At 36.2% G+C, this 15,840-nt stretch overlaps 1 protein-coding gene across 3 annotated transcripts in view; it reads left to right on the forward strand.

Moving 5' to 3' along the window:
* Window positions 1-15,840, forward strand: part of FNDC3A (fibronectin type III domain containing 3A) — a 111,281-nt gene that overhangs the window by 24,383 nt on the left and 71,058 nt on the right. For 2 of the 3 annotated variants that reach the window (XM_036379292.2, XM_036379298.2), the window contains exon 3: window positions 12,614-12,689. In XM_036379292.2, coding sequence (XP_036235185.1) covers window positions 12,614-12,689 — 76 coding nt within the window. Of the gene's footprint in view, window positions 1-3,149; window positions 3,367-12,613; window positions 12,690-15,840 lie in introns of those variants that run through there. The other variant, XM_036379308.2, reaches the window with a different exon arrangement.

Below are 15,840 nucleotides of genomic sequence, written 5' to 3' on the forward strand. Positions count from 1 at the left end.
GAGACAGAGGCTGTGGAATGTTCACTGATTGGCACTGTTATATGTGGACACTAACAAGTTTTGAATGTTTATCACTGACATTCAGTGCAGAACTTAACATTTATCTTTTACTGGTTCTTTTCAAAAAACTTTGTATTTTTACAAAACAAGGCTAGAAATCATCTTCGTCTCCCCTTCTCAGTGGTCACCTTTTTTCACTGATCATCATCTACGTGAAAAGCAGGAGGAGAAGCACAGCTACAGTAAGAATTTAAAAAACTTTTCATGAATAAATTTGTTTTATAGGAAAAAAAAAATCCCCAATTCTTGGATCTTTCCAGCCTGCCTTTCTACAAAGAGCAATGAAAGTTTATTGACATCTGTAGTTTTTGAATGCCAGTGCCAATGAACAGTCTCAGCATCTTTCCAATCTCCCTGTTTCCAGTTGCTCGTAGGGATATTCTGTCATCTTAGCACAATCAGTGGTGCTGACAATATCTTGTAGCAATGGTTAAAGAATAAATGTTTACTGCTTTTATTATCTGTCAGCTGCCTTTTAGAAAAATGATGCAGAATTACTTGATCTGTCCTCAGAAAATACAGGCCTTAGAAGCATGTCACTGGAAAGATGGCTTCTTTCACTCCCTTTTTTCCAAATATACAGCTACTTTCTATGTAAGCTGAAATAGTTTGGATTGTATTTGTTTTTTTTTAAATCCCAAGCATGTAAATTGCTATTGCAACATATTATGTAACAACTAATTCTGTATGGCTTTCCTCCCTCATCCTGAAATCCAAGATTTGTTGATGCCCTTTACTGCCCATATCTTTACTCTTCTTCATGAAGAAGGTTTTAAACTCCATATCTAGAGCAGTTAGATCCTTATAGTCAGTAATAGCAGATGCTAGGGTAGAGAATTGTCTAGTCATGGGAAACCTGTAAAATGGAATTTGCTCAAAAAAATACAGTGGAAAATAGATTTACAACTTTGGTGTTTAAGAGTGTTGCTTCACGTTACTTGGACAAAGATCAAAGTCTATAGGGCACTTCTATAAATAGTGATGTTTTTGTCTGTCATTGATACTAAAACCAGAAGATCATTTAAAGTAAAAAAGAAAATTCTAGTATTTCCTTATAGATAACATGGAGATGTTGTGTGCTGAGTCTGCTATGAATTGGTGTGGTACAAAGCTTAATCTAAATTTTTCAAAATTCTTTATTGGTTAGTAGCCAATGTACATGTGGAGAGAGGAAGCTTTTATTAAGTTTAAAAGAAGATGGGAGGCAGAAAGATCTTTTGAAAGATGACTTCAAGAAAGAAGTACTTGGAAGTAACACTTCATGAAATTCATAAGCCTTTGGCAATTTAAAACAATTTAAGGTACTGTTTTAATTTAGCTTTTATTACTGATGTCAGAAGTTCCTATTTAATAATCATATACTCTCTGTAAGGCCTGTTAGATCTTTTGCATTTTTCCATTTAATATGTTTTTTAAGTGATAGTGGGCTTGATTATGGAAAAGAGTAGTTCATAGCCTCATTAGCCTTGTTATGATATAAGCAGCAGATTTTGAACATACAGTCAATGGAAAAACAACTTGTGCTGTATTTGTAACTGACATCACCTTAGCTCGACCACAGATGTGATTCCATCTGGCAATTTCTGTGCTACTAATGAATTAAAACACTCAAGTCTTGCAGTATTTTTTGACCTAGTAGCATGCAGGAACTTATAAATACTATTGGACAAGCCCTACAAATGGGGATTCCGGCATAGGTGAGGTGACAAAGGCACAAATCACAGTAAATTGGTGTGGGAGCCACAGCAGTGTTAGTATCTTGAGTCTGCATCTAGTTTTCCTTGCTCACTGGATCACACTCTGTGGAGCCAACCTAGATGTAATGATTTTCATTGTAACAAAAGATGGGTGGAAAAACATCTGCTTTGAAAACTAAAAGTAGGTGGTTTTAATAATAAAATGATACTGGATATGAATAACTGGTACTTTTTGCCAGGAAAGCTTTTACTTGGTAAATAATTTCATGCTGATCAAATGTTAGAATATGACTTGAAGTTAAAAGAAAGGAAAGTTACTTTATTTTAAATAGGCTGTGGGTTTGAGTCTTTTTACATAAAGGTGTCTGTGTCTTTGTACACTTACTTATTACATTTGAAGACATCAGATGTTAGTAATGTTAGAATTTTTTATACCTTAGATGACATTTAATCTGTAATCTCAGGTTGTTGCATTCTGAATACCAAGACAATTTCAAAGCAGTTTTCTATGTCTTGTCTGCCTATGGTTAGGACTTAAACCAATGGTGCACAAGTGGTATTTGAAGTAATTTCTCACAAGAAGAGAGAGATGTGTGTTTTTCTCTGTGTAACTGTCTTTCTTCAGGTGAGGGTGTGCCAGTGGTCCCCTGCTGTTGTTGGGATTAAAAACCACAGATGTGAGGTTGCCAGAAAACAATACTGGATGTTTTCAGTTTAGCTCTGAAGTGGAGACTAATAGAGGGAAACCATATTTGTCAGCTATCTGAAATATCTTTAATATGAATATTTAATAAAAGGTATTTCTGTCTATAGTATTATTTAGGGCAGACCTATGTAAATTATATAGCAAACTTCAGAAACATATTTCTTTCTTTTCATGTCTCTTAGTAAATGCATGGTATAAAGTAGCACAGTGTTTGAGGGAGTGCATTAGAATCCAGCTGATTATTTCTTTGCTATTTCTTTTTATTCTTTTACAGAGTATTTTTTTCCTCTCTTCTTTCTGGCTTACTTGAGAAATGAAGTCATAAACTGTATCGCAGATTATAAAGTCAGAAGTTGGTTCATCCTGAGTTAGTATAGCCTATCTGGGAATCAGGAGGCTAAATTAAAAATGCAGTTATAAAACAGCATATATTTGGAAGCTTTGTTCTCTTAAACCCGAACCTTCTGTTGACTGACGTTAGATGATCCAGAAGCAGATGCTGCAGCAGCTATTTGTTGATTTAGTTGCTATGGTGACATGATACATTCATGTACAGCAGGAAGCTCACTGTACGTTGGCTAATTTGATAGGAAGGAAGGCTTGAGGTAGGTATTGCTGACTATATTGTTAATTGATCCTACCTTTCACATCCTGCCTCCACATGCTTGGCGGATGCACAGCTATAGAGGAAGGTGAAGGGAGATCCTGCTGCGTGGCGTTCAGGTTTAGGTGCCCTGTTGACAGGAGGGGGGGCAGTGTTCCACACATCCCCGAAGATTACCTCAGTACTGAGTGAATGGAACAGATTGGAGCAGCCGGAGTGGTGCCTGTTGAATCTTCCTTCATCCTTTGTCACTGTGGTAGCACCAGTTGAATGAGAGAAATAAAAGGATGCGAGCAACAGTAAGTCAAAGTGTTAAGGCTTTTCAAATGGGTTATGAGATAAAGCATGTCACTAATTAACATCTTGATTGCAACTGTTAGTGGAGAAAAATGTAATTGTTCTGAATACATGCCCTAATGACAGAGCATAAATGTAGCTCTGCCTGGAAGTTGTGTCTTTTCTAGAAATACACCCTTTTATAATCTTGTTGCAGGTAGATTGTTAAAGATACAGTGTACATCTTACAAAGAGCTTGGCTGTACCACCCTCTTAACAGGTTTAGTGTTTTAAAATTTTTTGAAGTCAGAATGACCAAGAGTATAGCTATAATGTTTTCCTAAATTTGAAAAATATTCAAGAATTAATCTACCTTTGTCCTTTTGGGTAAAAATCTTCTCATGAGTACTGCTGAGCTAATTTCAGTTGCAGTATTTTTAGACAAACCACTGCTGTCTTTTTTTTTTCCCTGTTGATTTGTTTTAGCAGTGCATTTAGAAATACGATTTTGGTGAAGTCTTTCCATTATTTGTGATTGCTGACAATCTTTTGCTACTGACTCAGCATCTATAACCATTAATGCTAAATATAGATGTTTTAAGATTAATAATAAACAAAACAAAACAAAAAAACAAACCCAAGCCTGAAACCCTCTTCTCTTTCCTAGTAAAACATCTCACAAAATAGTATTGTTTCTGCTAGTATAGAAATGGTTTGTGATTCTATTATCTTTAAATTACGGTTTTAAATGTCCGAGCAAACATTTTGGAACACTTATCATCTTGCTTTTTAGGAAGTTTGTTTGTAGAAAAAAATCCCCAAAACTCCCCATAGCCCCAAAAAACACACACATTCCCCCAAACCACTCCAGAATGAGGAAGAAACAGAACTCTGCTTTTTAGTAATATTGTTTTGCTCCAACTTGTAATCTTCCTTGGTGTACAGCAGCAGTCTCATACTATGTAGTTACATTTAAGTGTGCTTTAACCACAGTTTGTAATGTAACACATTCTTACTTCTTCATGTTATAGATATAATATTAATAATGACTAAAATTATTGTACCATGTTCTAGCTTCCCTCCCTCTTCCACTTTTTCCTTCACATCTTACTTCCCACATTTTTTGGTATTTTAACGTGTATGCCAGGCTAGGAATCAGCTTTGTTTCTAAAGGATTGCTTAGTTTGTTTGTTATGATATATTTAGTTTGTTATGATATATTAGCATTCTAGTTATATATGTTCAGAGGCTTTGTGCTTGGTCGGAAAATTTGTCCCAGTTTTCACTCATTCTGGAAAAATATGTAAATTCACAAAGCATATCTAACTTATTTTAGAGGAAGATACAAAGTAACTCTTTAAGTTTCTTCCCCCTTCAGAGTGAGGTTGTGGGTGGCTGGGGAGAGAGAAGCATTCAAAATGCACTTTTACACTGAAATTCAGTCTGGTGCCTTTAGTTTTCTTGCCTTTGTGGCTGTAGACAGTGCTAACCTATGGAGAGAACAGTTCTCATGTGGGCTTATCCCACAACTTGACACATGACACAAATGTTTAATGTATTTTGGTTTCTTTAGTCTCAGTCAGGATTTTAAAAATTAACCTTTTTCTTTTCCTCTTCGGGAAGCTGATAGTCCTTGGTACTGAAGGATGGGTTTAAGAGCCAAGATATTCTGGAGACAGAACAAGCTTGATTATTTATTTTCCTTTATTGCAGATACAAATACCTTTCTCCCATATCCCAGTAACTCTAAATTATAGTTTCAGTTTTTCAGCTAACACTTAGCTGTCTTGCAATAAACCCATAATTATTAGGAAAGCTAATTTTTTTTAATGATGTTTTACATTCAGTAGCTAATAGCTTCTTTTACTGATAGAGAATCTTTTAATGCTTTAAAAGCATTTATTTTGACAAGACAGATTGTTACGTGCTAGGAACGATTTGAAAATTTGGCTCTAAATACCAAACTTGCAAACAAAGTATTATTGTATCTGACTTGATTATCTTGATATTTGTGCTGGCTTAGAAGAATCAGAAACTGTTTCAGTCAGTCCTGTCCTGTCAGAAATACAGGTATTATTTGAACATAGGCTCTAAAATGTGTAATATTTAATATCATTATGATTTGGTAAGGGTAAGTTAAACACTCTTCCGTAAACCTTACTCAAATCTGATCTGCAGAAAATTCTCCCAATCAGGAAGATCCTCATAACTGTATAGAGCAGTGTGAAGGAGAAGGTTAACACATGTCCTAATTCTGGATTTGCTTTGTTTTGTGTCTCTGTAAAAGAGTATCTAGTATACTTCTAAACACAATCATTTTTTTGGGGGTGTTGAGTTGTTTTGTTGTGGATTTTTCTGGGTATTGGTGGGTTTGGTTTTTTTTTTACTTTGAACTAAATTCAAATTTTTAGAACCTAAACAATAAACTAAGAGTATTATTAATATTTTGAATATGTAGATTTTTTTATCAAATACAATTTCTTTTGCCTTATAGGTCCACTGCATGTATGTAATTGATAGAAATGACAAAATAATTGAGGCACTAGTTTTTGATTGGCTGTATGGTGTGTGTTTATTTGGGGAGGAAGCTTTGCTCTTTAGCCTTTTAAATTTATTTGAGACCTGCTTTTGCACATATAATGGTGAGCAAAAGAGAAATGTGTCAAACTTGCTGTGAGATCTTTTGAAGTTAGCTTTTAGAGCTCTTTGATTTATTTCATTATTTACTTATCAGATTTTTTTTCTTCCACGGGGACAGAAATAGTTTGGACTTCTAATTGTATTTACAGTTTTCTGCTATGGAAAGATGTTGCCTTAAAACAGTGAAGATGTTAACGCTTAGGGATTAGTCCTAATCTGGTTTTGTTTTTCTGCTCTGCAAGTCTTTCACCTCATCTAGGGTGCTTTTCAGAATTAATCCAATTTTGATATTAGTATTTCACAATAATGTCCATAGGTTTATGTTTCCATCTTTCTTACTAACCACCTGACAGAGACCAGGTGTTAATTGTGCAAGGCTATTTATAGTTAGTCACTTTTTTTTCCACTGAAAGTAGCAGGGAAGCTTTTTCCTTCATGTTGCAGTGTAAATACATATTAGTGACGGTGCCACAAGTCTAATGCTGCCTTTCTTTTCTGTCAGGCTGAAATTATTTTGAAACCTGTCAGTCTCCTGGTACATCACTACTTCTGTTAGGAGGATGGATGTTCAAGTACAGAAGCTTGTAGAAGTGCTTATCTTACAGAATAAAGGATTGGTTTTAATTGTTATTTCAGTGGAGGTAATGGGTCTTAATTATTGTGCAAACAAACATATCCAAAACAAGATTAGCTAACTCTGTATTTTAAATTCCATTCTGCCCTCACTGTGCTCCAATGAAGAAATAAGTTAACTGTGTATTCATCCAGCATGAGCAAAATCGTAGGGTGCTTATGAAAGTAGTCTGTATACCTAGTGACAAAGATTAGTAAGGTAGAAATCAGCTGTGTTTTCTATTGTTGCTTTTTTGCTTTTGAAAGACACTGCCATGACCATATTGGCAGAGTGAAATACCTCGAAGGATCCTATTTTGGCTTCTGCAGCCTCTGCTTCTTGCTGATAAAAATTACTTCTAGACCTTTATGGACGTAAGTGTTAACATTTGGCTTTAAGTTCTTCCTTTCTTTGGAGCAGCCTGCTGAGTCAAGGTGGCTGCAGCTCTGCCTTGCACAGCTTTCTCTTCCACCTTTTGTTACTGGCATTCTTACAGGGGTTTCTTTATGACTCCAGCCATTTTTATCAAATTCATTTCTTTTGTGTTAGAAACAAGCCGAGGACTTGAAAAAAGACATTAAACTCCTTTCCTGCTTCAGTCTGCAGAAACATCCTGTATTTTCTCTTGCAGACAGTGAAGAGTTTTACTGAATAAAAATAAGTAACATTGAGCATTCTTCTCTTTGAACATTTGTACTTCCATTGATTCTTTAGATGCAAGATCTAAATACTTTCTATCCTTCTCACACTGATGTAGTAATAAATCCTATATGAGATCTTAAGATATAATAATTTAAAAATAATTATATCTGTTAATGGTAGTATGTGGAAGTCAGTGTTACATATCTCTGTAGAATGTGATTATGCTACTTGAGTTGCAACAAAATTATATTCAATTTGGAATTCTTTAGGGAGAGAATTATTGTATTCTAAAAATCTATTTGCCACATCTGCCAAGCTCAAATTGTGATTTAAGGTGAAGAATAGATTTTCAAAACCACTCTAGAGTGTGTCCCTTATGTAGTCCTTCAAAAAGGCATCATATTGTAGTTCTTCTCCAGGATACTGACTGTAATTGTTTACATATTAGTACTTTAAATGTGCTCTGAATGTTCATGTAGACTGAGACTGTGTCGTGAAACAAGTCAATTTTAGTAAATCTTTTCTTGCAAACTTCCAGGTAAGAGTGATCTCAGGAACAGTTTTCAGATCTTTATGGACCTGTGTTATGCTCAGGACTACTATAGCATGTTCATTATTGCAGGTGACTGTTCCAGCATCTGGGAATGCTCCCAAATACTGCTTGCTTTGCTAATGTGAACGTGGCTTTAAGTATCACTGATGTGGTCAAGGCAATGTAGCAGTTCTCCCAGGAGAGATCAGGAATATTAAAGCTCCTTGGTTTGCAGACTAGGTACAAGTAGATGGGAAATGCCAAGACTTTAAAAATATTGAAGGAGGTGGATGAAATTTATTCAGAACTGTTTTTCAGCAAATCCCATAGCAGAGAAGCTAGGGAATATGTCATTAGTAGGAGATGATTTTAAAATGTCTAGAAAGTTCCTGAAATTTTCTTACTGCCATAGGAGGTTGTGGAGGCAATTCAAATTGTAAGTGAACTCAAAGAGTTTAGGCAAACATATGGACAGTAGGAGAGATGGACTGCAGAAAGTGGCCTGGCTCACACACTCTCCTTAAACAGCTTCTCAGTTGGTATATTCGAGTCAAAGTGCTTGGCTAGATGGGCTGCTGACCCAGACCTATGTTCCTATGTTTCCTATGTTCTTGCTTGGCTTCAGCTTCTGCTTGAGTTCAAACAGCAGTTTCAGGAAATACACACTGAACTTTCTAATACATAGCATTATTAGTTTTGTTAGAAGGCTTTTTGTTAGGAGGTCTGTGCCAATCTGGGCAATTAAATTAAACTACTACAAAGCTTACTATGTTGTTCATTTGGTTTGGATTTATTTTCTAAAGTAGCCTATATAGAAAAAAATTAAGTACCATTGAAAAGTGTGAAATTTTACTTCTAAAACTAACAGTTTTGACAACTGATGTTTCAGGTATTTCAAACTTCAGCCATTCAGTGGCCACTTCTTTATTTATGCAAGAGCTGCTTTTAACATAAGTGTGTATCTGCACTCTTGTATTGTCAACTTGTATCTAATCTCTGGAAAGAGATTTTGTATTGTTTTTCATCAGGAACTGTATTGAGGTCATGTGGATCATCATTAAACAACTGTTTAAAGGAAAGAATTTATAGGTACAGTGGAAATAACATAGAACTAGTTGACCTAATAGTCCTATTTCTTAATGACAATGACTTAACATGATTTGAGACAAAAATACACTGTCAGAATTCTGATAGCATTCAGAAATTACACTTGTAAATTGTATTAGGTTCCATTATAGTTGGTTGTGCTTTAAAAGTGCTTGTATGATCCTAGAATTTGTATCAAGGGTTCAGTATCCTAAGTTCACATTATTTTGTTAAGATTGTGAAGTTCTCAATTAGTGTTTTGTTGATTTAGTAAGAGAAATAGCCCTTGAAAAGTGCCCATGCTAAAGGTGCCTCCCACTGAGACTGACTCATCACAAATGAGGTTTTTATCTGAGTATCATAGTTACCTTAGAGGAGCAGGCGAAGGGTAGAATGCATGTCAGCCTTTGGGTAGCAGAACTTTGGGTGCTGTGAGTAAAGCAACAGAATTTGTCACAAAAAGACTGAGGGACAGGAAGAAAGGCTGGACCATCAGATTTTTACGAAGCTTTTCTCTTAGTTCAAGCCAATTTGAATGTTTTGCTCAGAAGATGAAGGAGGTCAAGATCCAGAATATTCAGTTTTCAGAAGTACTGATGTCAGGGTGTATGAAATAACATGTTGGCTGATGGGGTGTGCAAGCCTGCACAAGGGCACCTCAAACGAGATGAAAGAGCTATAAATAAGCAACTCATAACTCATAGATTTATTTTTCTCTTTCTTTTTTTTTTTTACCTAGAACATGATGCTATGTAAAATCCATGTTACATTTTCCTTTAGACAAATTTTCTTGCATCCTTGATTATGTGCTGCAGACTTCAATTAGATAAGGGGGAATTCCTGTGAGTGACTGTCAGTCTTTTGTACTATCTCTTCTGACCAGAAAGCTACCAATCTCTCTCCATGCATAACTTTGATTTTTCTTACTTCAAATCATGTCTGCTGAGGTGCAGAGTGTCAGAAATTCCCTTCTCAAAGCTGTGATTACTCTATGGGTTGAACTGTGATAAGATTGGTCCAGAAACCCCTTTTGGTCATACACTGCCCCACACAAAGACTGTTCAAGCCAGCAGTTCTTGAAACTTCTGAAATTTCAACCCTGACTCAGAATCTCTTTTGGCACACTTGACAGGATAGACAGCCTACCTTGTATAGTTGTAAAATAAAAATGTGAATGCACTACATAAAAACAAAGCTGAAAGTGGGAGTCAGTGAAATACAATCAGGCATCAAGTAGGCTAATTGTCCATTGACAAAAGACGTTCTGTTTCCTGTTTCTGGGAACTGAGATCCAATTAAACTGCATGAAGTTGGTGAGACTCCCACCCTTTGGATTGGCAGTTGGATGTCATCAGAGATGTGAAAATCTGATGGCATCCTGAGTGTCAGAATGGTGCTGGACTCCATCAGTTGACCTGTTGCTGCTGCTGAGCAGTGCCTGTCTCGCTGTTGGACCATGGCTGCCATGCTGAGCCTTTAGCTTCTCAGAGCAGCTGTGAAGTGAGCAACAAAGATTTTTTTTTTCTCCTCTCACACAGGAGAAGCTGATTTAACACAGGACCAGGAGGCACAGGGCCCACTTGCTGCAGTTGGGCCAGTATGTGTGTTCCCATGCTCAAATCCTCTCTGCCAGCTGGACCTCAGGTTTGGATGGCCTGCAGCAAGAGGCCTGCAGGGGGAGGAAAGCCAGCAAGTTCCTACAGCAGCATTATTACCCAGATTACCAACCTCAGGCACTCACACGGGGTAAATAGGGACAACTGGGAATACAGTCAACCCACATTCCCTGTTACTTTAAAAGCAGGAATCAAGGGCCAGGCATCACCATAAAGCATTTCTGCTTCTCACAGTTCATATGATGGCAACCAGGAATATTGAGCTGGGAATGGTACAGATTGACATGTCAGCTGTAGCCAGAATGGCTCGTCCTAGGAGTTTGGGCACCTAAATCAGCCCAAAGAGATGGGCAAATGTAGCTATCCAGCCCACACATAACAGATGGAGAAAGATTCTCATGTACCATGAATCTTTTAGGTACTTTTATACCAGTCTAAACGTCAAGCTAAAATTTTCAATTGTAGCAGAGGGAAGAGTATATCAATGAAATATGTCTTGAAAAAGTTATGCCTGCTTGGGGAGTCCAAAAAAGAAAATGTAAGAACTCATCTATTCATATTTCTCTTCTTCATCACATTCTGAAGATGATGATAGCCAGTTGTTAAAATGCTACCTTCAAACACTTCAAAATAAACTCTGGCAATACAGTATTTTCTGAAGACCTTTAGGTCTTCTTTGAAATTCATTACTAAAATCATCTTGTTTAGATTATATTATGAATGCTAACTGAATTTTACATTGAGCCACGCTTCAGAAGATCTGGAAGATGTAATAGCTTGATAAAAATGTAAATATTGATACAGTTCATTATTTTTTCTCAAACAGCCAAAGCTTCTAGAAAAAACATGTGAAACAAGATAGTATTTTTAAATTGCTTGCTCGAAGCTGAGCTAATCAGTGTTGACTAACACAGCCCAAGCTTGAAAATGTGAATGTCTGTCTTATCTCATCAATATGTTAGTGTTAGAACTTGCCATCTTTTCTTGAATTTCTGAAATTGCTCCACCAGAAAGGGAGGAATTAATATGATTTCTGCTATTTTCTTATCCTTTCCTTTGTCTCTGGTATTCCTAAAATGAGTAACACTCAAGTTTCCGGTTCTGGAGGGTTTTGGTTGGTTGGTTGTGTTTTTGTAAACATGAAAGATATTATTTTCTTTTAGGAATTTAACAAAGTAAATTTTTGGCCATAATACTCAGGAGTTCTGTTTCTAAAGATTTCTTTCCTACTGATTTGTAGAGGGAGGAGGACATAGGCTCTATTTAGATGTGTGCAAGCAAGACTGAAGAACGTTCTATCCAGAAAGGAAATTAAAAAATGCACCTGCTTTTCTACTTTTTAAAGTTTTTTTTCTCCTTTGTTCATAATTTTAGCTAGGTTTTTCATGTTAACAAACTTCTTTTCCTCACAGAAGGGCAGGTTTCAAATAAAAGTACAGAAATCTAAAATGGTGACAGGCTTCTGCTTTGGTACAAACTTTCTCTGTTTATTTTGGCTGCTGTGTGCTTTGGTATCATTGCTGCATTGCTTGGGTTTACAAAATTGGGATAACCAGCTTTCCACAAATAAAATTATACATACTGTTTCATGCTGGGCATCTGGTACACTTACTTTGTCATGAGTTCTAATTTTTTTATCATTAATGAATGTACAAATATGCTTGGCTCATATAAAGAGGGACATGACACAGTATTTTCCTTGTGTTGAAAACTGTTTGTCAAGTGGTTGATGTCAAGCTCTGGGAATTCTAGGCTTCCTTCTGAAAGTTTATGTAATGGTTTGATTAATGTTGAAGTTAATGCAATTTGTTGAAATAATTTAAGCTGTACAAATAGTTTTTTAATTATACCAAGCAGTTGAGAAAATAAAATTTGTACAGGTACTGTTTTACTTAGTTGTTATTCTCTCCTTCATTCTTTGAAAAATGCTTGTTTAAAAATATCTATGCTTGTTCTTGCTCTTATCTATTTCTCTGTGGGATGAAGACAGCAAGAAGTGTGAAGTGAAAAATAATGTATTTACTAACCAGAAAAAAAAACTGCTTTTTTTCCCAGTAAAACTTTTTTGGTTTTTTTTGCACATACCAAACTTCTGTAACATATTCCTTTGTAATGGTTGTAAACACTCTTTTATTTTTAAGGTTATTCTTGTGCAAGTTAATCCAGGGGAAGCATTTACAATAAGAAGAGAAGATGGACAGTTTCAGTGCATTACAGGTAAAGTTGATAAATTTATTTTCATATTTTCTGAGTCTGAATCAGGATTAATAAAAGGCAATTTGTGGTAAAAGTAAAAGAATGACAGAATTTATTTAAAATACAAGAGCTGTTTAAAGATCTAAAAGATTATGTGCTAAGGATCATTGGGATTTAGCTTTCACTACCATAAACCAAGTACTTTTTCTTATGTTATATTACATGAAATTAAATTTCGTGGGGAGGAGAAGGGAGAAACATTTTCAGTTTGCAAAGCAAGCTTGGAAAGGCTGTTGTAGCAACTTTTGACTAAGCTCATTTATATCACAGACTTCAAATTAAAAGCTTAAACTGTTGATATGGCTTGAGTTTAGGTTTTTTTATTCTTTGCTATCATGTGGATGTTGTTTCCCTGTCAGTTATCCCACCCAGTTTCTCATTATCTCTAGGAGCCAAATGGCATTATTTCTGAGTTCTAGCAAGTGCAGTTTCAAAATACAAATGTTTCATCTAACCATAGCATCCCCTTACGCAATGGTCAGTTTGGATGTTGTTTTCTATTCTGAATGACCAGAACTACCAGTTAAGCATATCTAGAAGGTACTGTGAGAAGGTACTGTGAGAAATGAGCAATCAGCTATTGCTGCTGCACAGAACACCATTTTAGTGTCATGTAAGAGAGTATCCACAGATTCAGCTATGGGGTCACATTTTTCCTTGTCATCATCTGGGCCAGTGCATCCTACCTTTGTTTTCCCCCCCGCCCCCCCCGGTTGTTGGCCCAGCTCCAACAGATACTGTTCTGGGAATTTGAAGCAAACATTTTCCAGCTCCTCTCCCTCTTCTCTCCAGTCTGAGAAGAGCTGAAAGGTCTGCTTTCCAGTGTCATAGGCAGGTCCTTTGGCTACAAAACAACTCATTCAAAGGAGGCCTTAGATGGTAATTAAGTTTATATTGGCAGTTCTTAAAGTTTACATGTCTGTTAGCACCATATTTCAAGACTTTGTGCTGGTTGCATGGTATTCTTGCATCCTTTGATCCACCAATGGATCAGTGTTGCAGCTCACGATTCTATACAGCTTACTTGAAAAATGGTATGTAATAATTACTTGACAGTACTGAGGGAAATAAAATTATTTTTGTCTTGCAATTCAAGTCAAAGAACAGATAAGATATATTTTGCTTCTATTGCATAAAATACTGGGAGACGTAGCATGTATTGCATGTTTGGTTCTAATTTTTGATTTACCAAATGGTCTTATTGGTGGAGAATGAATTGACACTTTCCCGGCATGATTATCTTCAAAACAGGAATTGTTTAATGAACTACAAAAATACTAACATCATCCTTACAGATATGGTTCTAACCTTCCATGGTACAGCTTTTATCCCTGTCTGGTGCTTCTTGCTTTTGGAGCAGGCAGCTTGCTATTGTGATTTGATTCAGCTGTGGATTTCTTCATCTTCTATATGTGAAAGTGAGCATGGGCAAGTTACTAGATGATTGTTTCTGGGACTCACTAAGGGTAAGCTGAGGTACAGTCTTTACAACTTCCCTGAAAAATGGCACTGCAATCTGGAAAACTACATCCCAAATCAGTACCACAGCTTTTGCAAACCTCCTGTTACATCGATATTCTTCTTGTCTTTCCCCCTTCCTGAAGATGAAATTGTGGATTATAGTTCATAGTAAAATAGGGGGCATAAAGTTATTTTTCATATCTGTGAATTCAGTAATATTCATACAGAACCTGAGTTGCACCTGATCTTTTGAATACTGCTTTTCTGGTCTATTCTTGCCACTTCTGAGACATATCTGTGGTTTTGAGTGCTGTGCCAATGGATCTTTCTACCTTTTGGGTTGTTTGGTCTATCTTCTTTAAAGAAGAAATTCCCTTAGTAATTGATGCTTTTCCTTTCTCATTATATGTATTGCAGCTCATGAGGAGTGTCTGCTGGTTGGTTGTCTGTGCAGAGATTTGTATAAAACAAACTATTTTAGATGGTGTAAACTATAGAGAGTAATTTTGTATTGGTCCTTTTTTGTTCTGCCACAACTTCTCAAACATAGTTTGCCCTTGACTTGTCTACAAAATGGATTATCAGTCGGCAAAATGGGTTACAGCTGCAGGAGTCTAGCGCATTGTCTTGAAAGTAAGAAAGAAAGCAAGCTCACATCAGTTCCTTGATTTTTTCTTCACTGTATGCACTCAGTTGTTAGGTGAAATCATAGTTATAGATGTGGAAATATATAATGAGAATGCTTTGGATAAATGTACAAAGATGTTTATATTTAGAAAGCAAGCATGAAGATGGCTCTGACTTAAAAGTCTCCTAAATTCTCTGACTTAAAAGTCTCTGCAAAGAACACATATGCAGTTTTTTCAGTGATGTATGATATAAAAAATTGAAATTATGTAAATACAGTACTAAAATGAAAGAGTGGAAGTTGAGAAGTAGCGAGCTGCTTATGGATCCCAGATAACAGTGCAGGTAGCCAGATACATTAGTTTGAATGATTTGATAAGTCATGCTTCCTTGGATAATTGTAAATCTCTCTTGGGCTTTATTACTGGTCAGTTCACCTTGATACTATGCTATCTGCTGAAGTCAATGTGGATTGTTAATAAATATAACCATAATGTTAATTGTGGTTTTTTGCATCAAATATTTGCCTGTTGGAAACATTCAGATGCACTGTCAATCTTTGTGCTGTTCTTGTCATCTATTCTATTTTTAAAGAGAACTGTCCTTGCTTTGGCAAAACTGTACACAGGGTAAAATTTCTCAACCTAACAATGATGAGAGTTAGTGTCTCTTCAGGAGAAAGGAAAGGAATAAAGTGGCTGTTTAGAGCTGTCCTTGCGTAAATGAAGTAATGAAAACTTAAAGCACTAATTAATGGAGAAGCATGCGATGCGTTTTCTGTGAACTATGCTTCTGAAGAAAATGCTGCATTTGCATGCGGGTCTTTGTACTGACTTACCACATGTCTGCTTCTACAGGTGGTCTGTAAAGCTTTGACTGGTTTGGAACCACATTAAGTGAGAAGCAGCTTCTTATTGCGGTCCTCTTCCATGGCAGTGGAATATTGAGTGAATAATATTAAGTGAAAAGACTCTTAAGAATAATTCCTGGTTTGAAATCTCCTAAGGATGGCAGGAGAGCAGTG

The sequence above is a fragment of the Molothrus ater genome, chromosome 2, assembly GCF_012460135.2.
Source record: "Molothrus ater isolate BHLD 08-10-18 breed brown headed cowbird chromosome 2, BPBGC_Mater_1.1, whole genome shotgun sequence".
Classification (NCBI taxonomy): Eukaryota; Metazoa; Chordata; class Aves; order Passeriformes; family Icteridae; genus Molothrus; species Molothrus ater.